This window comes from Natrix helvetica, assembly GCF_964273705.1.
Source record: "Natrix helvetica genome assembly, chromosome: 3".
Taxonomy (NCBI): Eukaryota; Metazoa; Chordata; class Lepidosauria; order Squamata; family Natricidae; genus Natrix; species Natrix helvetica.
This window is the reverse complement of record NC_138549.1, coordinates 169,220,755-169,246,427: the sequence shown is the minus strand read 5'-3', so window position 1 is coordinate 169,246,427 and position 25,673 is coordinate 169,220,755. Positions and strand designations below refer to the sequence as shown.

The following is a 25,673-nucleotide window of genomic DNA, read 5'->3' as shown; positions in this document are numbered from 1 at the left end:
ATCAGATCCAGACTGCTGTGGCGGCTTTTCTTCTGCCTGAAAGCCGCGAATGGGACCTGAAGAGGCCCTCCATGGAACAACATCTTCAAGACCTACCTGAGAAGATTTAAGCGGTGGGCTGCACCAGATATTGGGGGGTGGAGTATACCAGCTGCAGAATCACACACAAATCTGCACGGGGGTTGGGCGGGAAAGAAAAGTGTGTAGACCACTCTTACCCCACAGGCCAACAACTGAGATTTTGAATATTCCAGGAAGACATACAGTCTTTTTCCCCAGGCCACCTTCAGCCCAAGATGCACCAATTGAGTGTTTTGTAATTGGTGTGGTCTTGAATGATTCATTTGGACAACCAGGCTTCCTTTCCTGCGTTTAATAAGACACCGATGATATGTTGGGTAAAAGTCATTGCAACCTCTTGCATTCTTCCAGTTGACTTGAAAACAAGTACCTCTGCTGTGGGAAACGTGGACATACCGTATAAGCAATAGCTTATACCCAATTTGATATAAGTGCATCCACCTCTCTATAGCTCCCCATTGGGGGAGAAGTCAGAGTCCCTTACCTCTGTTTTAAAGGTGGGTGAAGTACTGTATAGAGAGGTTGATGCCTTTTGTTTTAGTAGCAATGCATTGATACCGAAACCTGGAATCAAGCCTGAATGTATGTAATGGCAAACATTTATTTCGTTTAAGTTTTTGTTTGTAGCCGCCCAACTCAACCGAATTGTTCCATTTGTTCAAACTAGAGACAAAAACAACCGAAGCTGACCTGAATCAAGAATGAACATGAGTAGTGTGGAACTAGGCAAATGCTCCTACATACATATCTCTTCTCATTGTGCTTTTTATAAGGAGATGTAGGCATGAATCTGCTAATCTCATGTCAAATATTGTGCCTGATAACCTGGCTTTCAAACGGGTGTTGCTTTCAAGTTGGACCAGGGCTGGTGAGAGGATACAGTCAAATGCTACCTTAAAAGGCACAACTGTAGCAGTATCTTCCTCCAACCTCTGACATCTGCAGGTGTGGGTGACATCTGCAGAAACTCTATGTTAGGCTTGCAAGAGATAAAATTTAAGTCCTTTTCAAGCATGCTGATATAGGAATTGGGCTCTGCAATATGATGTGCATCTTCTAATACAGTGCCCATGCAGGCGCAGTATGAAAAGCTGTGGTAAGTAAATTTGTAGAGTGTCTACACTGTTTGTTTGTCTATAAGATTGTTTTTCAGGTAAATAGAAGTGCATGGAACAGGCTTCCTCTTGTGAGTAAAATACCCCTTCGGCCAAAGTTCAAACTGCTCATTTCTCATTTTGGGTGGGTTTAAAAGCCTCTTGGTCCCCAAGGTTTATTCACTTCTCTAGGAATCTATTTCATTCCATGTGTGTACAGATCATTTAAAAAAAAACCCTCTGTTAAAATAGAACGGTACTATTTTATAATTCTATAACTTGTCAGTACATAAATAAATAAAAAATTGTGGGAAGTCAACTGTTAACCACATTTAATTAAACACATTCTTGCTCTTAGAAGCCAGAGCAAAAGATGAAAATTTCAACTTCAAATCATAGCAGCATGGCAAAAGAACATTCTGCTCAGAATATCGGCACTTGAAGGGGGCTCTGCATCTGTTTGTAGACCATTAGTTTAGCCGTATTTCATTCCCCAGAAGATAACGGTACAGTCCAAAAATGATGGCTTGGCTCACTTTTGAGAGGAGGGTTGGGTCGGAATTCAGAATTCTCAGCACTGTGAGCTGTTGGCTTGCAGCAGAATTGGAATAAGGCCTCTAGAGGTTTTAGTCTGCTGCATGTTTCTCCATATACCCCCAGCTTTACAGAATGGATACCTGGGGATTAAAAAAAAATCACAGGATATTCCCGTGAATGAGCTACTGTGGAAATCATTAGAGCATTGCAGATTGTTGTTATTTATTAAATGTATTTGCCGCCCATCTCGCCACAAGAATATTGCAGATCATTTCAGCTGGATAAATAGCCATACATCTTTTCCCCGAAACCAACCTAATAAATAAGTCAATTGGTGTGCAAAATCTCAGTCAACCTTTGTAAAGCAGGCACCGAAAACCCTGAAAATAGATGAGTAGCAATCTCAACTCCTCTTTCCAATATTGCCAAATCCCTTTGTTTGTGGTTTCCTTTCAGAAGTACTTTGGAAGGTTTGATGTTCTGATCTCATTGATCTTTCCCAGTGCAGTGTCTACCCTACCACACTGTTGGCCCTTGCCTCGCATTTCACCTTTGCACTGTTGCTGGTTTTCAGATTATGCACAAAGCCCTTATAACAAAGCAGTTCTGTGTGCTGGTCAATAAGATGTCACCAGGCCTGCTACTAATATATATGTATATTTACTGAAGAGGATGATATTTCAGAATCCACATAGGCCCAACTTCTGTACAAACAGTTGCTATATAGTTTAATGGCAATCATCATGTCAGCAAGACACCCCCACCCCCACCCCCCCGTTTTGTTGCCATGATTCCGTCTGAAACAAAAAACAGGCTACACACACCCTACAGTAAACTGAAAGTTCCTTGCTGTGGCTTAGCTAATGTGTGAATCCAAGTAGTATGGTTTGTAAGGCATGGTTTTTGACAGTCGTGTACGGCTTAACCACTCCAAAAGTAGCTATGTTGATTAACTTTCTCAGAATAGTAGTAGTGTCTGCTGCACTGATTTGGAAGTTTGTTTTTTTATTGTTTCATATATATAATTCTAGGAATGTTCGAGCAGAATAAGTTAACCCATGTTCAAATGTAAGCTTAAAGATAATTATAATTCCATCTGAATCCGCAAAACACTTAACCTCTCCTGTCCGGATGGTGCTTCACCTTGGACTAGGCTAGGCGTTTTGATTTAATTGTGAATTTTTTGTAATGAGAAAAGGAAGGAACAAAATGAGCAATTTGGAGCAATAAGGGAGTACATCTGCATTTTAGCATTGTCACCAAGGGATAAAATCTTAAGGTGTAACTAACTCACTGTGGTAGTGGTACCCAGATTCTGCCCTTCAAAAAGTCAAAAATATTTAATTTTAACATTCACCCAGCCTTAAAAGGTATTTTAATGGTTTTTAAGGAATTTGTCTTCAGTGAATCGGGGCGATTTAGCTAAGATGAAAACGGCTGCCTTTATACGTCTCAAAATGGGACATCATAATTTGTTACAATACCTTCAGTTGTGTGTTGACTTGGGTTGTCACAGACCAATCATTAGCTGTTTTATGCAGAGGTAACAATTGTCACACCCACCCACCCACCCACAAACCAGGTCTGGGCTTTAATCCATCTCCATCTTGTGGACTGTCTCCATGGATTGTGCACAGATCTGCCTCAGCATGAGAGACCATGTTCCTCCTATGTCTTCCTCATGTAACTAAGAAGCCATGGCTTTCTGTCCATGGGATGAGATGAAACTTCTAGGAATCGGATTTGCCACTGCAGGAGAAGGGATCTCATGCAAGGAATCAAACCTAGCTGATGCGCTGTACCTCTCACTCTCTACCCACAAAAATCTGCAAATCCAATTCATTGGGTCTGCTTATTAAGGAGGAAAGGAAATTAAGAGGGGAAAGTATCTCCCCTTCAAAGGTCAATACTGGATCTTCCAAACATTCAATGCTGTCAGTTTCAGCGTAGCAACCACTCCCAGTGGAATTGACAGAATAAGCTTGTTTCGCCCTGCTTTGCCACTTGAAGCCAATTAGCTTAAGTCAATCTGGGCCAGGCATCGAGAAGATGCTTTGAATTGGTGGCAGGCTGTCTGCTGTCCCTCTTGGTTTTAAGCTCTAAGGTGATCGCCTACCCTCTTTCTGTGGCTGGAATATTGCACAAGGTGATGTCACAAAATGAGAATTATGAACGAATATCGGAAGTTCCAGAACTGAAGTGTCAGTTGAAGGCAACTTGATGATCTCTCTCTCTCCCACCCCTCTCCTAACCCATTCTCAGCTTTGGGGGGCACTTTCACAGTGTGTCAATTAGGACATGACAATTCTTGTGCTAATTATTCTGGCTGAGGAAAGAGCATATTTCTCTGTGAAGGGCACAACAGGATGAATAAATCTCCCATCTGACAAAGCTTAATTGAGCCCCCGAATGATAACATGATCCACATATCCCCACGAAAGGGGTGGGTACTTTCTGAAGTTGGGGAAAAAAACACCTTCCTAGCGTGGGTTTTGTCAGGCTGTTCAGAGGGGTGCAGTTGCATGATTGCAAAAGAATGGACTGGCAGCTGAAACGGCAACTCCACCCCACCTCCCAGCTTCAGTGAGCAGTGTAGTTGATCTAAGGGGATTTAAGAGGGCCGTTTGACTATAAGCGAAGCCCAAGTAATGCCATGGAGCTGATAATTGAAGTGATCTCCCCCAAAAAAGCAAGTTTAAAAGTACTGTGTTTTATAGTCATCAAAATAAAAATAATTGAATTTAGCTCTAAGCATAAGGCTATTTGGCTACAGCACTCCTGCTGCTCAGCAGATCTGCTAAGGTGATCATGTTACAGGGAAATTTATTTAGAGAGAAGTTTGTACCGTGAGCAAGCTCTGTCGGCTCCATTTTACTAGCCAGTCAGTACAGAACTGCAACTTCTCAGTGGAAAATGGCTTGCCTCAGAACTGACCATGATCCCCTGTGTCCCACCCAAGGATACACCACCTCTTTTGCATTTTGCACTTCAGAAACCTAAAGCCTTCATGTTGACGAGACATTCCCCATTATCCTTACTGTGTATGGGTTTTACCAAAGTAAATGCCAGAAAGAAATCTGCAGCTTTCCTTCCTCAGAGAAAAGCTCCTAAGAGCAAAGGCTGCAAGAACTAAATTTTGACGGGGAGCCCAAATACTTAAGATTCTGGGTGGTGGCATCTTGTGGCATCCTCTAGTAATGTGAAATCAGATTGTGGCACTGCCATCACCTCTGGAAAAAAGTGGAGCCTTCCCCTCAGATTTTGAAAGCGCTCGTTTTTGTAAAAATTGAAAGCCGCCACTCTTTTAAAAGGCAGGTTTCCGTTTCAGGATGTTAGCCAACAAACATTTAGGCCCCTTCAGCCTGTATATTTTAAATTTTATGATGTCAATTTACATTTGAAAGGACAAAGTAGTAATAGTGGCTTTGTGTGACTTGGGGGCTATTGTGGAATCAGATTTCCTTTTTCTCCAACCCTCTTGACTATCTGATTTTCATTTTTGGGCAGCTCCTGATTCAATTCACCACAATTTCCCTATTACATAAATGCAGAAGTGTGATTGTCTTCCCTCCAGCTAATGGTTCAAAATACACTACTCACTTTTTAAAAAGTTGGGATGGCGGTTTTAGTTTGCTTTGTCTTTTCCAGAAAGAGCAGGAAAAGGAAAGCGTGAGCTTTTGGGAGTCTTACCTGGGCCTTCAGAGTCGTAACCATAGCTAGAAGGCAGGTAACACGGCAAACCGGTTAATCCAAAGCAGCAGTAATAAACTTCCAAATTCCCGGAGAAAGGGCATGAGAGTGCAGGAGGAGGCAAGGCTGTCACAGTTAATTGATTCCTAATTGTCCCTGGCATTGACAAGCAGTGAGATGAACACAGCTGCGAGTTTCCAGCTCATTCCTTTGCATTGTTCCTTTCCTGAATGTGCAAACGCTGGTCTTGGGTAAACTCTGGCCTGCTTCCTGCAAGGAATGTCAGAAAAACAGTCCCGGCTGCAATCCAGATTAAACCAGCCCTCCGTCCAGAGTCAGGGAGAGCCCCTGTGCCTTAGGCAGGGACTTATGCTGCGTTTGAGGGTGGGTGCCACCGAGAGACAGGGCCAAGAGCAAAACTAGATTCATCTTCATGGTAGTGTTAACAATCCTTAACAGTTAAATACTTTTAGTTCCCCTTTCCCTGCAGTCACATTCAAAATTGCCCTTCACAGCCAATGTCTTTCCATGTTCCATCTTTTCAGACCCTGCACTAAAAGTTAGGGGTGGAAAGTTTCTTTTCTCTCTCTTTAAAATCTATTCAAGAGTTAATTTTCACTCATCCTGAAATGCAACTGACAAGACTTTCTGCATCAGGTGCTATAAATGAACAACACGTTTTCTGTCATTGCTGGACAAAGACATTTGGCAGATGCTTGGAGAAAACCTTGGCTGTTGGCCAACCCCTCTCCCCCCCCCCCCTGCTAATTCAATACCGGCTTCCTATATATATTAGAGTGACGTTCTTTCATTCTTTGGATTTGTAGCACGTTTGCCTAAAAAGCTAGCCACTACCATCCTCGTCTGGACTTCTGAAGCCCTGAGCTTCAATGAGAGTCAATGCAACCGCATCTCTCTCAATCAATGCAGTGTGACTTCCTCCTTTTCACAAGACTTAACAACCATCCCTTGAAAAGATTGCAACTGTGGCTTTGAAGCATCTTTAAAATGTGAAGAATGGGGTTTCTCTTCCAAGAGTTCCTTCTAAAATGGCAGGCAAATGGATGACATCCCTCTGTCTCTTGAATCCCTGAATGATTCGATACAAGTTCCCAAACTGCTGTTTCTCCTTAAAGGAAAAAGCATTTTTTAAAAAAGTCATCCCTGTTTGGAAGTTGACCACCCACTGTGCCGTTTACTCTAAAGGGGGGGGATGGCTTTTGTGTTTTATTCCTAGCAACTCTAAATGTCACCACTTTCATAATTTATTATTTGTTCAAACGCCAGACTGCCAAATAGTTTTAAACTTGTCTTGCCCCACTTTTTCTGTTGCTTAGATAGATTGGAGTTGTCTGAATGGAAATAATCATGTTCGTTTATGCTGGTTGGGGTTTCCCTTGGGCTATTCCCGGTCAGCTGTTCTTGAACCTTGGGAGGTACAGTCCCCATCCGACTTCTTCATGAACTGTTATCTATACATCCCTCCCTCCACCTTGGAGCCTCAGTTTCCTTTTCCCAATTGCTGGGTCAAGGCTGAAGACTGCAGCTGCTGCTTGAGCTCACCTCTGGGCTACAACTCTGCTATTCAGCTGGTCTTTCAAGAGCTGATCCTCCTTTCCTGAAATGGAAGCACAGGAAAAGGCTTGGATGCAATTTGAGACCTAATCTGCTCCCTGATGGGAGGTTTTGTTTTTTTGGAAGGGGGGGGTTTGCATATGAATACCCATTTGAAGATGCAGCCCGGTTCTTCCCCCCCCCCTGCCCTTTCCTGGCCTGCTTTTGTTTACAAGATGTTGACCACCAAGCTAAATTCCTGAGGGGGAGGAAGGTAGACCCCATTGTTTCTGAGTGCTCGCCTCTCCTGTGGGTGGTGTATGAATGATGAGCAGCAGCAGAACCATCAACATGAGCCCACGGGAGGGGGCATTCCTCACTGAACTTCATTCTGCCTGCTGGGACCCCTCTCCCACCCAGTGAGACTGGGATCTTCCCTCCCAACATCACATGCTTTTATTTACCTTAAAGGTCCCGGTTACTCAAAGCATTCTTGCCCAGTCCGCATTTGCCACTCAAGGGACTCTACAGGTTCACACCTGCCTACTTCCAATAATTCTGTATCGGGCGATTTCAGCCTCAAACTTCAATACATGCGATGGAGGTCTATGCATTTTGAGGAATTTCAAATGAAATCACCTTCCAACTTCCTTGCACATTTACACTGCAGACATCCGCTCGGAATTTCTCTTCTCGGGGCTCATCTTTACAATCCAAAACAATGGAAAGTTTTTGCTGAATGAATGTATGAAAGCAACTTTGATGATGTTGACTGCCAGGGTTAGCAAGGAGAAAGTAATAGCAAGAATAATTCCCAAGGACAATTCTGGCAACTGCTAAGAAGGGACCATTGCAAGTTCTGGGGTGCCACTCTGTATTTTAAAACTAGCTTTTTAAAAAGCCAAAATACGAATCGCTGTTCAGCATATTTAGAGCAAGGCAAAAATGTAAAATGACTTGCACTGTATCTCTTACATGATGTCCCTGTTACTGTTTTATAAGTAGCCTCAACTAATTCGTAACAACTGGATTTTCATTGATAATTTTTTTAAAAAAACAACCCAAATCCACTCCCTTCTCCACAATTTTGGTGGTTTAGTCAGCTATGTATTGCCATTGCAATGTCAGATTGAATTATTTAAACATCCAAGTAAAGAATAGCCGCTAAACATAGCTGGTGTGCTAGAAATGTCCCCAGTATGGCAATCTTTAGGCAGACTTTCTCAGAAAATAAAAGGGCTGTGTGTTTGGTGGCACGGCCACTTTGGAAAACCTTTCTGGGGCTTGGTACTTGGTGAAGCATATTTGAAGGTGTTCTGCACCTCTAATCATCAGAAACAAAGGGCAAGGAACTAAAATAATTTGCTGCTAGCCACCTACATATCAAATAAAAATGCTAAGTGAATTTAAACTTTTAAAGTTATTCCCTGTGTGTAAAGTGCCAGTGGTAGTACGGCGAGCTATGATAATCACTTTGGCCCTATATTTTACTTCAAAACAAGAAATGAAGTGTTAAAATGCTAAAATGAAACCACTCCAATGCACACTGTAATTTGCCAGTGGACTTTGATAATCGGAATTGGATTTATAGTGCCTGGGTTTTCTTGTGTTACTGCCCTGACAGTTACCAGAATGCTCACTGGATCTCAGCAACCTGATCTTGGTGGGGCTTCAGTAGAATTGCAAGGTGATGCCCTTGGCTGACCACGTAGGGCTCATGCTGTTACGTAGCAGAATGTAGTGGTCCCATCACATCTCGGCCGCATCCACAGTGCTGTGAAGTGGCTGAGATGCATCAAGGGAAAGAAGACTCCATGTCTCTCCAGTGGCGATCAGTGCCATGCAGCATGCCCAAATCATTGCTTCCCTTAAAGACTGGACAGAGCTATCTATACTGGAGATAACTTTGAAGTGTCAGGGACATGGAGAAGCTGGCAGTTAGGCATTTCTAGCAGTGGGCAGCCAACTTTCGAAATTGAAAATTCAACCAATGGCGCAGCTGGGTGAAGTTGGCTTGCATAGGCGAGTCTTTTGTCTACATGAAGACAATCCAAAAGTAATTAAAAGTGATGGGTACCATACCCTCCAGTCTGTCTTGATTCTTAAGCCATGGAAACTGACATGATACAATGCAGAGTCTTGACTTTTAGGCTTACAGTAGAACCTCTGGTCATGAATACGTATGACCATGACCATTTCCCCCCAAAGCCGATTTCCCCTTCCACACCATTTTTTTTTGTAAGTGCCAAATTTCCAAAATCACGACCAAATTGGTTTGCAACCAAAGTTATGGAACGGATTATAGTTGTGAGCAGAGGTTCTACTGTATTTGCATGTTATAGTTGCCAGGAGAATTGGCCCACAGGAATGAACATCTTAATTTGCATTACAGGCTTTTGTTTATGCCTCACAAAATAACAAACAGTTGGGCATATATGACTGGTGCATCTATAGCTCACCCGATTCCAAACCAAAGCATGAAATCTTGTGCATTGTGTTAAGGGAAAGGAAGAGACAAGAGCAGCAATAACTCTGGCAGCTTTCTATAGTGTATTTAAATAAACCAGGATGAATTTGGCAGTCAGGAAACAAGTGTTTGACATAATTTTGGGGAGAACAAACAACTAACTACAAGCAACTTCAGTGTCCTGTTGCTCATCATGACTACCCGTATTTATTAATAGTAAGCCAGTAGCATGGATATGTTTTATTATCCATGAACCGGTTTATTCATGACATAGCACTTGTATCTCATTCTATTAAAAACAGTTGCCCACTGGCCTATAGTGATTTGTTAAGTCCATGCACAGATGATTCGATATGGGCGAACATTCATTAATGAGAAATTTCATTTAAGTCTAGTAGAGCACAACAGCCAAGGCATAACGTGCTATATCAATTTCTAGCCCTTTTCCTGGAATTAAATGAGTGTCTGAAATACTAACTAATGTTGGTTGGGAATGATTATTTCAACTCATCAATATATTTGACCGTACCATCTTTGATTTCTACTAAAAATGGCTTCCTGGAGAAGTAACTATCATAAACCTTCATTTTGATGGCGTTTGGATGGAGGAGTAAGATTTGCGTAGGGCAGAAGTACAATGTATGTAAATGCAGCAATTTCAACATGCTTAAATAATTTCTATTCCAAAGGGATCTAAGAGCTGATGACTTTTTTTTCCTGAGTCAGGGTCTTGTGTAGTATCATTTAGATCAGCGGTTCTCAACCTGTGGGTTGGGACCCTTTTGGGGGTCGCCTAAGATCATCGGAAAACACATATTTTTGAAAAAATACAGAAAACGTAAAATAATTTTATGGTTGGGGGTCACCACAACATGAGGAACTGTATTAAAGGGTCGCGGCATTAGGAAGGTGGAGACCCACTGATCTAGATGGACATTTATATTGGGCAAAATACTGTTTTTGTGAAGAGGATGATTTTATTTATATGAACGGCTTCTGGTGTTTTGGGTTTGGTAATGTGAATGGAAAAAGGACTGGGTATCCTGTTGTTTAGTAAACAAACCATTATTAAAAGCATTTACGTGCTAGATGTTATGAAAACGATTGCATGTTCAATAAGTACTGTATATCTCTGTACTTGGAAAGCTGCTATAGCCAAGAATTACAAGTGATAAATGATCTGTCGCTTCAGAATTATTTTCCAAGCAGAGACCAATCTGTGAAAGCCCATTTTAATCAGGTTCTAAAAGTTATAAACCAGGTTTGTGAATGCAGAAATGCTTGAGCCTTGTTGCTCCCTACACACTGAGTGAATTTGGCCCCATTCTTTCTTTTCAGTCAGCATCCTCCTCAGCCAGACCTTTTCAAACATATGGTCTTAACAACTTTTCTAATTTTATATATTATTTTTTCTTATTAACCCCATTCAATCACATAGAGTAAAATATGAATCAGTATGAATAAGTTCATTTATTAGGATAGAATTGCTTGATCCTACATAGCACGATATTTTCAAATCTGGAGAAAACTTCCAATTTTTAGTTGTCTCTTTGAAAACCAAGCTAGGATTATTATTATTTTTAAAGTACCTGTATGAACATGAATCTTTTCCCCGCAAGTCACTGACAACAAATACTTTGAAGTAGACAAGAGATCAGGTGACTAAAGTGGAGTCATTGCAAAGGATAATCTAAAGTTACACTCTTGTATCAGATAAAAACATGAACATGCAGTTTATCTACTGAGGGATTTTAGTAGACGCCTTGACATACTTGACTGCTATTTTACAAATTTTCTGTTGGTCAATTGAACTTAAAGAGTGAAGACTTTAAAAGAGTTTTCAAGAAGACTTAACACGGATAACCAAAACTATTTCACATTAGCTTGGTCAGGAATCCTTTGCCAGTGAAAGTAGGAAAGCAGTTTTCTAATTTTGTTCAGGCTCAGACGTGCCTTCTTATAAAGCAAACATAGTTTATGGAAAATACAAAACAAAGTGAATTTCCCTGATATGAATATTTTTGGATTGAAACAAATTTTGAATGCTTAGTTGTGCAAATTCACAGCCTCATGAGCTTATCTCCTATTGTCCTTGTTGTCGCACCTCGACAAATGATGCCTGGTTTGTTGTTCCTTGGATCTTGGTCAGCTTTTGTAAGAGTAAAGTAATATATGTACTGTATGTATTCCATCTCTGGTTAAAGATACAGATTTTAGCTGTGCATACAACAGCAAACAGTCTGTCAGATTTCTGCATTTCTAGTAATCCTATAATGTGTATTGTGTTCTATCCATGATTGTAAATCTTCCAGTGAGCTGGGAATACAGTTGCTTTTTCATGCAGTGGGTTTTTTCAGGGATCACATACAAACAATCAACATAGTAGTCTTCATAATGGCATATTGTCTTTTCTTTCCTTCAGCTGATTCTGAGCAGTTGATTGGGTTTACCCATAATTTGCCATGGCTTTGCAAATTGGCTATTGTGACAGTAAAATTAATCTTTTAATTATTTCAAGGTGGTTGTTTAAGCATTTCAATTGCTGAAATGATTAAGACGGTCTATGTTTTGTTCCCTGTGAAATCGGTCTGGTGTCTGGACTACAATAGCCATATACAATGAAATTAAACATTGTTTTAAGTATGGAAAGAAGGGTAAGAATTAGGACTAGGGGAATATAAGGGTATTTTTTTAAACAACTTCCTTTGAATTTGAAGTCTTAACATCAAACTATGTGTGTGTGCAATCTTTGAAGATGGAGCCTATTTTATGTTGAAACGGGAAAATATTGTGATTTTATTTTGTCTGTTTTAATGTGGTCTTGCTATAAAATTATTCCCTTTCTGACTGATACATTGGGTCATAATCCTTTGTACCTTGAATTCAACCTCTACATATTGAAAATCCCTTTACAATAGATAGATCTAATAGATCTAAGCTCTCATCCTTTTCCCTGAAATGCATGTGAGCTAAATGGCCAGATATTGTCACATTTTGCTTTCCAATCTGTTTGCAAGTTAAAAACAACTCTATAAAAAAACCCCAACATATCATAATATTACAATTGGTGCCCAGTTGTTCTGTGCCCAATAGCTCCATTTATCGTTCCTTTCATGTATAACATTTCTTTTGTTCAGTACAGGTAGTTCTCGGCTTACAATCTCGTTCCTTTAGTGACGGTACAACAGCACAGAGAAATTGACTTATGACTGTTTTTCACACTTATGACCGTGGTAGCATCCCCATGGTCACATGATTAAAATTTGTGGGCTTGGCAACAGGCATGTATTTATGACAGTTGAACTGTCTTGGGATCATGTGATTACCCATTTGTGACTTTCCCAGCTGGCTCCCGACAAGCAAAGTCAAAAGGGGAAGCTGGGTTCACTTAACAGCTGCAATGATTTGCTTAACAACTGTGGCAAAAAGATTGTAAAATGGGGCAAAATTCATTTAACAACTGCCTTGGTTAGCAGCGGATATTTTGGGCTTAGTTGTGATTGTAATTCGAGGGCTACCTGTACAGCCAGCAAGAGACAAAACTCTTTTAATCACTGTTTTAATGAAGTCTCCCTTCTCAACAAAAACCAGTTTAAACCATTCCTCAGGTTTATGGAATCATATCTGTTGTTATTAAATCCTTCTGCTATTTAATGCATAGTAGTTTTGAGTGTCAGGCAGCATCCAAGTTTAATAAATTACTAATTGCTGTAATTGAGCTAGCATTTTTTTTTTTGGTGTTAACAGCACATAAAGAAGAGCGGAAGGTTGAGGATAAACCAGGAGAGTCACCTATGACGTTGAAGAAAACTGTTGGACCAACATCGGTGGTTGAGAAACACGTGACTTCTCAAACAAGAAGTGTGGTCCTGAAGAAGCCCTTGCCATTTCCCAGCACTTCACTTATGAAGACCCCACTGAAACATTCAGCGGCAGATTTTAAAGGGGTCATCCCTAAGAAGTCTTCGCTTGCCACAGGTTCTCCTACTTCAGGTGGCCTTTCGTCCTCACGGCCACCTTTGTCCTCCTACAGAGCCCATCCCATGCCTAAAAAACCATTCCCCCCCTCCAGCGCAGGGGCAGGGCTTAAGAGACCTGTGATGTCTTCTGCCTCTTCTTCAACCACCCCCTTGCCTCCACAAGCCAAGATAGCTGCTAGCGCCAGCCAGTCACAGCCTAATTCCCAGATTCGACAAAACATACGGAGGTCTCTTAAAGAAATTTTGTGGAAAAGGTAGGAACGCTGTATATATCCCTGTTGAGAAGGAAATACTTTAAAGGTTCCATGTTAAGGATTTTGGTTTCAGTACATTCTACAGAAAGGAAAGGCGGTTTGGTTGATACTTAGCTGCTCTAAATTGTCCTAAGTCATTAGCAGCACTTTCATCAAGTATAAATTTACAGAGATTTATAAGTTTACAGTTCTTTTAAATCAAGCGTTTCTCAATCATGGCAGCTTGAAGATCTGTGGACTTCAACTCCCAGAATTCTGGGAGTTGGAAGTACACATATCTTCAAGCTGCCAACTGAGAAATACTGTTTTAAATGATTTTGAAATGTGCCTGTGATGAAGGATGGAAATCCCAACCAGAAAAGGGCCATTCTCTCTTCAATTCCGTCTTCTCTGGAGTTCTTGCTGCTCTCTGAGCCAATTCACTTGCCTGCAGATGTTTCTTGAAGAAGCCAAATCCAGAAATGGAAGCTTAGCGTTCAAACAAATCAGCCACCGATAAGCACATAAGAGATAAAAACTACATTTATACACCACTCAAGGACAATAAAAAACGAGAAAGAAAATAGATTAAAGCCCATCCTTTCCAGCGGCCCACAGTTTACTAAGCAGGCAAACAACCAAACTAATCAATCCTGTCATTTAATCATGAAAACCCTAAAGAGGAAACCAAATTCCCCTAAAACTAGCAGGGCAAGCGTCTATACAGTAAACGGGCACTTATTTAGCACTGATGATGTTACCTAGTTCGGTATTGAAACATTTGCAAGTAAACAACCAAGTTCAGAGAGCACCAAGAATTCCACCATTGAACCCTGAACTACAGATATTCTATTGGAGTTCTGTTAATGAGACTAATTAAAAAAGATTGTACAGTGCCTTGCTGCCTTTAGATTAAACTAACGGTAGTCTTTCCCCCTCCCCCCCAGAGTAAATGACAGTGATGACTTGGTCATGACAGAAAACGAAGTGGGGAAGACTGCACTGAATATTGAAAAGGAGATGTTCAATTTATTCCAGGCCACAGATAATCGATATAAGAGTAAATACCGCAGTATTATGTTCAACCTTAAGGACCCCAAAAATCAGGTTAGTTTGTATTGAAATGAAGGAGAAATTGTTTTGACTGCTTTTCTTTTCAACTCTTAATTTAGTCAGTAATATAAATCATTGTATGTTATTCTAGAACCGTAATGGCACATGTGCCACAGGTGGCATGCGGAGCCATTTGTTAGGGCACGTGAGGCGTGGCCCTGTCAACTCCAGCACACATGTGCACGCTGGCCAGCTAACTTCGGCCTTTTTTTTCGGCCGTTTTTTGCCTTCTGGAGGCTTCCCTGAACAACGTGCAAACCGAAACAGACTTCTGGTTTGCCCATAGGGCTGTTTTTCACCCTCCGGAGCCTTCAGGGAAGCTGATTGAAGCCTCCAGAGGGCCTCCCCCCCCCCCGGTTCTAGAAAGCCTCTGGAGCCCAGGGAAGGCGAAAAACGGATCAATCGTGCACCAAAAGCAGGGAGGGGAGGGGTCCCGTGGGTATGTGCGCAGGGGTGATGGTGTCACGAGTGTAGCATTATGGATGTGGGCCCGCCCGCACATGACCCCCCTGCACACAGACCCCGCTTTTGCCACGTGATGGGAAAAAGGTCAGCCATCACTGATCTAGAATATACAGCACATCCCTACCTCACTCAAGATTGTTAGGTTTTGAACAAAATGACTAAGAAACATTTGGTAGATGAATAAATTTATATACGGTTTCAATAAAAATTAGTTGCACTCATTTCACTAATTGATCATGTGATAAACTGGGTTGGTATTGTAGATTCATTGCAAACAAAAATATTTATTAATAGACTTATTAATACTGAAGTATTTTTTCAGCTTCAGGATGAGGTTTTCAACCTCAGTTCTCTTGCATGAGCAAGGGGGTTGGACTAGATGGCCTCCAAGGTCCCTTCCAACTCTGTTACTGTTTATTGACTTTCGGGATAATGGACTGCTAATCAAACCTGCTAACCAAACCCAATTCAGTTACTTGTATCTTATGTTGAAATCCAAGATTTAACATTTCTTTTTAATGCACGTAATGATAAATGTAAGATCTTTCATAAAAGCACAAGCATAATGGTTGAAATTCACCATATAAAACATCATCGAGTTGCTCAGTGTTATTTTTTTTTAGCAACCACGTTAAAAAAATGAGTGTTCTTTAGATCTACAGACGACTTAAATTGGATATTATTTATTTATCTAGAAGCCTGTGTTCTCTTATTCCTGAATAATAAAATCAACCTTCTCTCTAGGGTCTTTTCCACCGTGTTCTTCGAGAAGATATTCCTTTGTCAAGGCTTGTGAGAATGAAGCCTGAAGAACTCGTATCTAAAGAGCTATCGTCATGGAAAGAAAAACCAGCCAAATCAGTACGAAATAGTTTGTTTCCCACATATTAAGTAAAAATTGTGATGCTTTTTCTATTAATTATGGTTAGTGGATATGATTAGTAAGAATGTACAGGTAGTACTAGACTTTCAAATCTTCACTTAGCAACTGTTCAAAGTTAAGACAGACCCTCCAAAGTACATTTATGACCGAAATTTGAAGTTACATTGGAGGCTCCCCACAATCACATGATGGCACAAATATAGCCTTAAGTCAAGACTTAGCTATATTAGAGTGTTCTTGTTGTTCTTGTTTAACAAAGTAGCAATCGCAGTGGATTTTGTAACTGGTTACAATTTATGTACAGTCATTCCCAGCCTAATGCTTTCTGGTTATCCTGGTTATATTTATTATTTTATGTGACGCTGACACTGCCTGACTCCAGTTGGCTCACAAAATAAAAACAAATAGCAGTGTACAATCCAGATTGTATGAGCAAATGACAAATCCAGTCAACCGCACCATACACACACCGCACAAGGGACTCCATAGGCTAATGTCTAGAAAGATTCTCAGTCATCCAGGTCATGGTTATCCCAAATGTGCCTTTTATCAAGAGCTGAAGAAACTTCTTGGATGAGAAGCGAAATGTCTTCAAAGAAAAACGAGAAAGTCCAGTTGCCTCTTGAAAAAAGCACCTTTGGGACAATTAGCCAAACCCAAGGTTTGGGAGTAGGTCTTTAAGGTGCTCCAGAATGCCACTGGCAGAAAGTCATCCAGAATTTAGGGGGGTATCTCATTCCAGAGGGGAAATGTTCAAAAGATGGCTCTGCTTTGGTTTGAGGGTGCCAATCCTCACCAGGCAGAAACCACGGGAGATTAGTCAGATATAAATGATATCCTGTGACATATCCATTATTGGATGTTGGCAATCACTTTGGTGATTCTGTTTTTATCAACAGCCGCATGAAAAAGTGCGGCTGAGTTTTGTCCAAACCGGTCCCTTAGATTTTGAAGCCATAATGTTCTTCTTCTGCCTGGACCGCATTTGCCTTCAATCTTTCCCTGGAGGATGAAGTGAAGTATGGCGTATTTTTCGGGTGTCGCAACACATGTCCAAAATATTCTAACTTCCGCTTTTTAATGGTTTTGATGATTTCCCTTGGCTTTTCCAGGTGGCTTATCACAGTATTCACACTAACCCGAAATGTTGGCAACGACAGTCCCCAAGGTAAAAAGTTTGGAGTACTGATTAAAAACTAACCAAATAATATTTTCCCCCCTTCAATAGATAATGGCATCGAGGCGTAAAACCTTTGAAAATAAAAAAATGGCCGTGAAACAAGAACCTATCCCAGATGTTAACATGGAAGATTCTCCACCAGTGTCTGATTCTGATGTAAGTACACTGTATTTTAGCTTACCTGATTTTATGCATCCTGTGTAGATGATCTACAAGGTCCCTTCCAACTCTGTTAATCTATCTGTCTAGATTGCTCTTCTCGAATCGATATCAACTCTATAACATCCAGGCAGCAAGAAATTATGAAACTGGGAATGTAGCCCTTCCCTTGGCCACCAATTTGAAGATGATTCTTTGAAAAGACAACTCTTAATATAAAACGGAGAAATGCCAGGCATTTTTTTTTACAAAACCATTCTTCCAAATATCCCAAAGGTGCTTTTTTTCTTCTTTTTTCAAAAGGCAACTGGACGAGAAGGAAAACACCTTTGAAGGTGTTTCCCTTCTCGTCCAAGAGGCTTGTTCTGAAGTGAAGAACTGAACTGAAGAAGCTTCTTGGATAAGGAGTGAAATGTCTTCAATAAAAAACATAGTCCAGTTGTCATTTGAAAAAAAAAGAAAAGGAAACAAAAACACTTGGGACAACCATGACTTGGATGACTGAGAATCATCCCATAGGCACGCTTCCAAATCTTGCAGTGTCTCTTGATATCAAGAAAAGAGACAGAAGTGGGATTTACAAGACTTACTGTGGGTTGAAATTTTATAAGGATATCAGCCATGGCCCTCTATTTCTGACTTCAGCATTTGTCAACAGAAGACACTAAAATATTATACTTTAAATTCACCAAGAATGTTCCTTTTATCTCTGCTTAAGGATTCCAGAAAATAATTCAACAAGACTGACGATTAATCCTTAAATTATGGGTAGATGCCTGTTGCCCTTTCTGCTGCTTAGTGATAAGGACGACCTTTTTTTTAAATAAAAAAAACAACCTTCTGTTCTTACTTAAATAATTATTTTGTCCGTCTTGCGCATGCGCTGGCTGAGGAATTCTGGGAGTTTAAGTCCACAAGTCATAAAGTTGCCAAGGTTGGAGACCCCTGGCCTACATGGCTGAGGTGAATAAAACAAAACAAACCTCTGTCTCTTCTGTATATTGTTAGGAGCAGCAAGAATCAGACCGAGCAGCACCTGAGAAGAGCAGTACTCCTGTTTTGGATGTTTTCAGCAGTATGTTGCAGGACACCACAAGTCAGCATCGGGCCCATCTGTTTGATCTGAACTGCAAAATTTGTACAGGTGGGTATACGTTCACCATGCTTGCTCGTTCATGAAACCATATGTTACAGCCCCGAACTCTGTCGCGATGATACATGTTAATTTCGATTACAACACAGGTCAGATTTCTGCCTCTGATGAAGAATCGACTTCAAAAAAGCCCAAGTCATCAGCTGCTAAGAAGGTAGAACCAAAGTCAGAAACCAGGTCCAAATTGGAAAGCTCAACCCCAGTGGACGACATGGAGGTGGTAAAAGGGGAAGATCTGGAGAATGTCTCAGAAGCCATTGCTGAACCTGTGACGGAGACCGTAGCTCAGCCAAACTTAGAAAGAACTTACATCCCTTTGTCCCAAGTGCAAAACAACTCAGAATCTTCTCTATCCATGGAGCATTCAACCTATCCCACATCCTACACCACTGGGGTCGTTACAACAGTGACTGTTTCTGGCAAAGATCCCCGGACAGCTGTGAGCACCTCTGCAGCTTCTGGTTCTGCTGGGATTTCTCCGTTGCATCCCGCTTCTGCCCCTGACAAAGGTTCTGTAGCAGAGAGCAAGCCAGAAATATTAAGACCTGCTTTATCGGCTCCAAAATCCATTTTAACAAAACCGTCTTCATCAGATCCAAGATACCTGGCAGGCTCATCATCTTTAAATGTCAGGTATGCTATAATCTGGAATTAGGGGACGATATCACAAAGTGTTGGTCGGTCTGTCTGTCTGTTTATCATCTAGGTATCTATCTATCTATCTATCTATCTATCTATCTATCTATCTATCTATCTATCTATCTATCTATCTATCTATCTATCTATCTATCTATCTATCCATATTAAAACTGTTCTAACCAGAATGCCAGTGCAGTTGACCAAATCCCAGAATAGGTCTAAAACACTTTAAACAAAATAATTTAACACATAGAGTAATAGGGTTGGATGGGACCTTGGAAGTCTTCCAGTCAAGCTGCAGACCCTATCCCAGTCTGGACAAATGGTTGTCCAATCTCTTCTTAAACATCTCGAGGGATAAAGCACCCACAATTTCCAGAGGCAAGCTATTCCATTGATTAATTGTTCTTCTCAGTTCTAGGTTGGATAGCTATGCAAAATAATTAAGGGACTGTGGAACCAGCAAATCATAAGTGTTGCCCCAGCCCAAAGGATCATACGTGTCCCATCTTCTGCAATATCCAAAATACTTTCCTTGGCAGAAAAGTAGTCTGTTTATGTGAACCAGCAAATTGTGGAAAACTGAATTTCGTGCTGAGTAACTTGCAACGGAGGCATTGATTGAGCAGTGTTCCTCAACCTTGCCCACTTGAAAAGATGCGGATTTCAACTCCCAGAATTCCCCAGGAGTTGAAATTCACACTTCCTCAGACAGCCAAGGTTGAAAAACACCAGCTTAAAAATATATGACTGCATTACAATGGAAATAATGAAAACGTTTGGAATGGGGAAGCTGTTATGGGGAAACATTTTGGGACTTTTTGTTGTTGTTGTTTTGTAGTATGTCAGAGATTTGGTCCCCGCCGGAAGGAGATACGTCCGTGTTTCTTTCTCGTCTGAATACCATTTGGAAAGGCTTTATCAACATGCAAGGTGTGGCTAAATTTGTTACCAAAGCTTATCCGGTCTCCGGGTGCTTCGATTATCTCAGTGAGGTAGGATTTTGAAATATTTACTGCTTTTTGTATGGACGCTTCTTGAAACTAATTTTATTTTATTGCAGGTAAAATGTCTTCGACTTAACAACTGCAATTGAGGCTCAAATTATGCCCATAGGTCATGCCGGCCGTTGTGGGTTGTCACGTGACTGACATGATTTCATGACACTTCTTTGTAGCAGTTGTTAAATGAATCACCATGGTGGGTTAGGCAAATCAGGTTAAGCCAGGGGTGTCCAAACTTGAGAACTTTAAGACTTGTGGACTTCAACTCCCAGAATTCCCCAGCCAGCATAGCTGGCTGGGGAATTCTGGGAGTTGAAGTCCACAAGTCTTAAAGTTCCCAAGTTTGGACACCCCTAGGTCAAACAAACCCAGTGGTCACTTCACTGTCTGAAATGGGTGAGTTTTTTTGCTGGAATCCTGAAATAAAAGTCAGTTACCAGCAAAAAAAAACACCCAACCCCACCATTGTGATTGTGGGGTACTGTCAACAGCTGTAGATGTGGGCCACTTGCTGATCCCCCAAAATGCAGTCACGTGACCAGATGGGCAGCTATCAGAACTTTGAATCTGGGTCGTATTTTTTTTTTTATAGTCCATCGTAAATTGAGAACTGCTTCTAATTGCCTTTTAAGAAATAAAAATACCATATGTAGCACCTTAATTATACATTATGTATCTATTAGTCAGAGAGCTGAGGAAATCAACTGTTTAAAAATGATTTAAATGATTTTGGTCCAAGTAAGAATACTGTTATTGAGACCTGGATGGTAAACTTAACAGTGAAGAAAATTGTAATTACATATTTACTAAGGAATGTTAATGTTTCTATTTAGATGCAATAAGTTTCTTCTAGAATGAGACAACTTTGCACCTACAGCCAATCCAGAAAAGAGAGGTTCCAATTTCCAATATTTTGATTATTGGTAGAAGTTCTATATTTTGCAGCTACTGTGACTGAAGCCCTTAATTTACTTCTTTGACCCACTTGCAGACTGCTTTCTGGGTTCCAAACAGGTTACAATGATTCGCAAACTGAATTTCTAAAAAAAAAGTCATAATACGAAAACAACCATAAAACTGCAATAATTAAAAACGTTCATAATATGTAAAAGGAACAGAGGAAAAATGATGCTGAACTTTATCTCAGGGAACGGCTGGTGGAAGACAAGTGAATCATAGTTGGGAGGGGGGGGAAGCAGTCGTGCTAAAAATGCTGTTAAATTTGGTTCTCACAGGTGACAATTCACCATTTATGACACATTGCCGCAAGCCTTCCTCTGATTCCTATGGATTTCCCAACATTGAAATACATTTAAGGAAATTGATTAGCTTTTATTTTATATATCTACAGATCTTTGTTGTATGGCCAGAATTCCTCGCAATGATTCCAAACATGTTTTTCTCACTGAGTCGACCAAACAAAATGGTTGTTTTGAAAGATAAAACTTAAGCACAAACAAAGCATGTGATGGTAATAGTCAATGACTGAGACAACCCCATTGCCTATATCAGTCATGGCTAATCTTTTCGGCACCAAGAGCCCAAACTGGAACTCACGGGCGCACATGCTAGAGCGCCAGAAACCCGAAGACCAGGTGGCCAGTGCACATATGCACGCTGGACACCATGTCTTCGGGTTTCCAGCATGCGCATGCACGCCACCCAGCTGGCCTTTGTGCACGCCAGAAACTTGAAGAGCAGATGACGATGGCGCACGTGCCCACAGAGAGGGCTCTGCGTGCCACCTGTGGCACGCCTGCCATAGGTTCGCCATCACGGGCCTATAGCAAAGGTATCCAGCCTTGGCAACTTTAATACTTGTGGACTTCCAACTCTCAGAATTCCCCAGCCAGCTATGGTGGCGTATAAAATTAAATCCCAAAGTTACCTGGGAGCATCTCCCCAGTCCTAGTTTAACATCACTACATCATGCTGGCATTTTTCCTGATCATCTATTCAGTAGATATGCTATATATTTTAATGTACCCCCCTCCCCCCAAAAAATAAAAGCAAATTTAATAACTTGGTAACTTTGCTAACTTCGTATGGAGTAAGCTAGCAACATGATAGCATAATTTAAGGATTTCATTTTTTTTCCTGTACCATGCGAAGGTAATAATTGCATACATAAAAACTGCCTATTTATGTAGACAAAACTAGATTATGCATTTTGATTCTTTAAAATTATATGTCCTAAGTCAGAGCCCTTGGCCTTCAGGATGTCACCTAACAGCTTGTTACCCTTAGTAATTCTTGTTGAAAGTGTTGGATGTTGCAAATTAGCAACACTTCGAAGTCCTCAAGTTCTTTAATGTTGTGCCAAGTACTTAGATACTAAGGAGAGAATAATAGCCCTGATTATAAAAATAAGAATACGACTCTCATAATATTTGTAGCTTAGGTTGAAAAGGGGGGTCTTGGTTCTTTCTTGCAGACATTTCATTACCCAACTAGATAATATCATCAGTGCTCACTGATAACATTACCTAGTTGGGTAATAAAACCTCTGCAAGAAAACAAGCAAGCTCAGAGAGGCCCCACAATAGGATTGCCCTTTATAATCTAGCTGTTACAGTATGGACAGAAAACATTCCCTCACATTTCTCATGTTTTCTCTTTAGGATTTACCAGATACAATTCATATCGGAGGGAGGATCTCACCAAAAACGGTGTGGGATTATATTGGCAAACTTAAATCCTCCGTATCAAAGGTAATCAAGTGTGGCACTACTGTAATCCATTTGAAATGATGATGATGAGGCTGATGATATAATAACGACCGGGGTCAAATACATCTTCGCAGTGATTCTGTTGCCCAAGGCTGGAGTTAACCCTCAGTCTGAATTACTGGCACAAGCAATTGCTAATGTGTTCCACTCTAAATATTTTGAATAGCAGGAACTTTTAAAAGAATTGTGCCACACAGCTGCTGTCAGCCATATTTTCTAAAGTAAGCTTTATTGGTGAGCCTTGTAAATAAGTATTATATGATTGTGGGTATTTTTAAAAGACAACCAACAGTGCTTTTTATCTTTGATTTAAGATTAGCCGTCCCAGTAAGAATTTTTTGCTGGCCTGTTAACAGGGCTTTTATTTAAATATACCCCCAAATATTAACTTAAAAAAACATTACGTATCAGAAGGAAGTATCAAATTCAATCAGAATTTGAATTACTAATAATACTTTTTCACTACCTTGAGTTTAATAAATTAGTGGGGATTTTTTTCCCCCCAGAAAGGTTAGTTAAGACAACTTTTTAAAAACTTTACAGCGCCTTTGAGTTTGCCACCAATATTCTGGATGACTTCTTTCTAATGTATGTATTCCTTCAGTGTATGTTGCTTTTACTTGCTCTTTTCCCCCCCAAGAGTCAGTATTTTTCCTTTATATTTTTATATTCCAGGAATTGTGTTTAATCCGTTTCCACCCAGCAACAGAAGAGGAGGAAGCTGCCTACATCTCTCTCTACTCCTATTTTAGCAGCCGGTGCCGATTTGGAGTTGTAGCTAATAACAACAGGCATGTCAAGGACCTGTATTTGATTCCCCTCAGGGCTAAGGATCCCATTCCATCCAAACTTTTGCCTTTTGAGGGACCAGGTAAGCAATAAACAATAGGAAACACAACATACCTTCCATTCCCAACTTACAGGTACAAGTATTACACCAGACATGACACACTCCATTCATTTATTTAGCATATTCACCCATCTCGCAAAAAGATAACTCTAGGTAGCGTACAAACATAACAACTGTTAAAAGTATGTAACAACATACTTTTTCTGTGTATGTGTGTGTGTCTACAACTTGTTCCCTAAAGTACAAGATTTTTCTTTCTCTTTAAAACGGTTGTAGACATATTAGCCAAGTTTTACAACATTAATACACAACATAACATGCTTCAGCTTTGAATGGTATCTTCCTAGCAGTTTATACAATGAAATTCAAGTTAAGACAGTAGAATCTGCTTGCTCGTTGTTGAACGGCATTTTATATATAAACAGGTATGTTCTGAATAGACTTGATTTCTCACGTCCCAAATCTTACAAGATCTCTAGATTTGGGTTTCCAAGGGAAGTAAAGGAAGAGGAAAATCCAAAGTTTTAAAATTGCAAATGAGACATAACACAAAGTGCCTAATTTGCCCTGTGACATCACCTCAGTCAAGCCTTTGATACATGGGATGGAATATTCTAATTAAAAACATCAGAATCAGAGCTCATTCCTTAGTTTTGAAGGTAGAATTTTAGACTTAATAATAGACTTAATGGAACAAGTATTGCATGTTATTTAAGTATGCAGGAGAAAAATCTTATGTGGTCGCTAACAGATGACACACTATGATGATGGCACATCTCCATCTTCGTTGTACATTCTTATGTACTTACAGAAATAAAAAATTAAATATTTATACTTCTACATTTCTGATCTCTGAGAGATCACACAGATTTCTGCCCACACTTCTGAAGAGTGAAGGTCTGTATGCTACATGTATAAAGCAAGATAACTAAATATTTGCTCCAGTATATCTGAAATTCTCTGGATCCAGAAGTGCAGGCAGACGAGAACTGAAGAAAACAAGAAATGTTCTCATTTTACCAAAGTCACTACTCTCACTTTGGATCTTCAAACCCCTTTCTACAGTCTTTTTTTATCACTGAAAATCTCTGTGTAATCATAGTGCAGTGCTAAATTAGCCAACCCGAATATCACATGTGATTTTTAGCATAAATTAACAATCTTTTTACCAATAATCTATTTATAACTTTGGCAAGGAGGTTCTTCCAGCAGCTACTGGATAAATGAAAGAAAGTGAGAGAGACACAGTGGTTCCATGAATCACTGGCAGGGAGCACTCCAATTGCAGCTTTCAATATTAAAATTCTGCTCCCCTGGTCCTGGTAGTATAATCATACCTTTTGGGCAAATCTTGAGGCTGAAAAGAATTGGGAATATTCCTTGAACGTTGCAAAATGCTCTGTATTCTTGAGGAAAGATCCACATCAACATCTTGATAAACTCCACATATTCTTCTGAAGATTGCACGCATCCTTCGAAAACTTATTCCCCAAAGAACCATTCTAAATCAGATAATTTAGTGGCCAAAACAGTCGGGTCTAAAAATACAGTCTCTGCAATAGATTGCCTTGTTATAAGTATTTCACTTAAATGTTGGCGAAAAGGAAGCTGTGATGCATTCTCTAATGGGTCTCTGGCAACTTGAAAGTCAGGAAAGGCAGGTCTGAAATCACCTCTAAATAATCATTATTCTTGCGCCATCAAATGTACATAAGAAGTTGAAATATGTGTACCATGTCATCTTGGACATAACAATTTGGAAGAGCTGTGGAGAAATGATTCCATATCCAACGAGTAGAAGAATCCAACAGGTAAAGAGAGAATTTTACTTAGCACCAGTTGTTAGATCTGTCCCACAGGAG

At 40.3% G+C, this 25,673-nt stretch overlaps 1 protein-coding gene across 6 annotated transcripts in view; it reads left to right on the top strand.

The window, feature by feature from the left end:
- The window catches only part of DIDO1 (death inducer-obliterator 1), an 87,380-nt gene that overhangs the window by 53,033 nt on the left and 8,674 nt on the right, over positions 1 to 25,673 (top strand). For all 6 annotated transcript variants that reach the window (XM_081949686.1, XM_081949684.1, XM_081949688.1 and 3 more), the window contains 9 exons: positions 13,171 to 13,657; positions 14,584 to 14,743; positions 15,959 to 16,075; positions 17,326 to 17,433; positions 18,445 to 18,580; positions 18,679 to 19,222; positions 20,070 to 20,223; positions 22,854 to 22,943; positions 23,637 to 23,832. In XM_081949686.1, the coding sequence (XP_081805812.1) occupies positions 13,171 to 13,657; positions 14,584 to 14,743; positions 15,959 to 16,075; positions 17,326 to 17,433; positions 18,445 to 18,580; positions 18,679 to 19,222; positions 20,070 to 20,223; positions 22,854 to 22,943; positions 23,637 to 23,832 (1,992 nt within the window). The remainder of the gene's footprint in view (positions 1 to 13,170; positions 13,658 to 14,583; positions 14,744 to 15,958; positions 16,076 to 17,325; positions 17,434 to 18,444; positions 18,581 to 18,678; positions 19,223 to 20,069; positions 20,224 to 22,853; positions 22,944 to 23,636; positions 23,833 to 25,673) is intronic.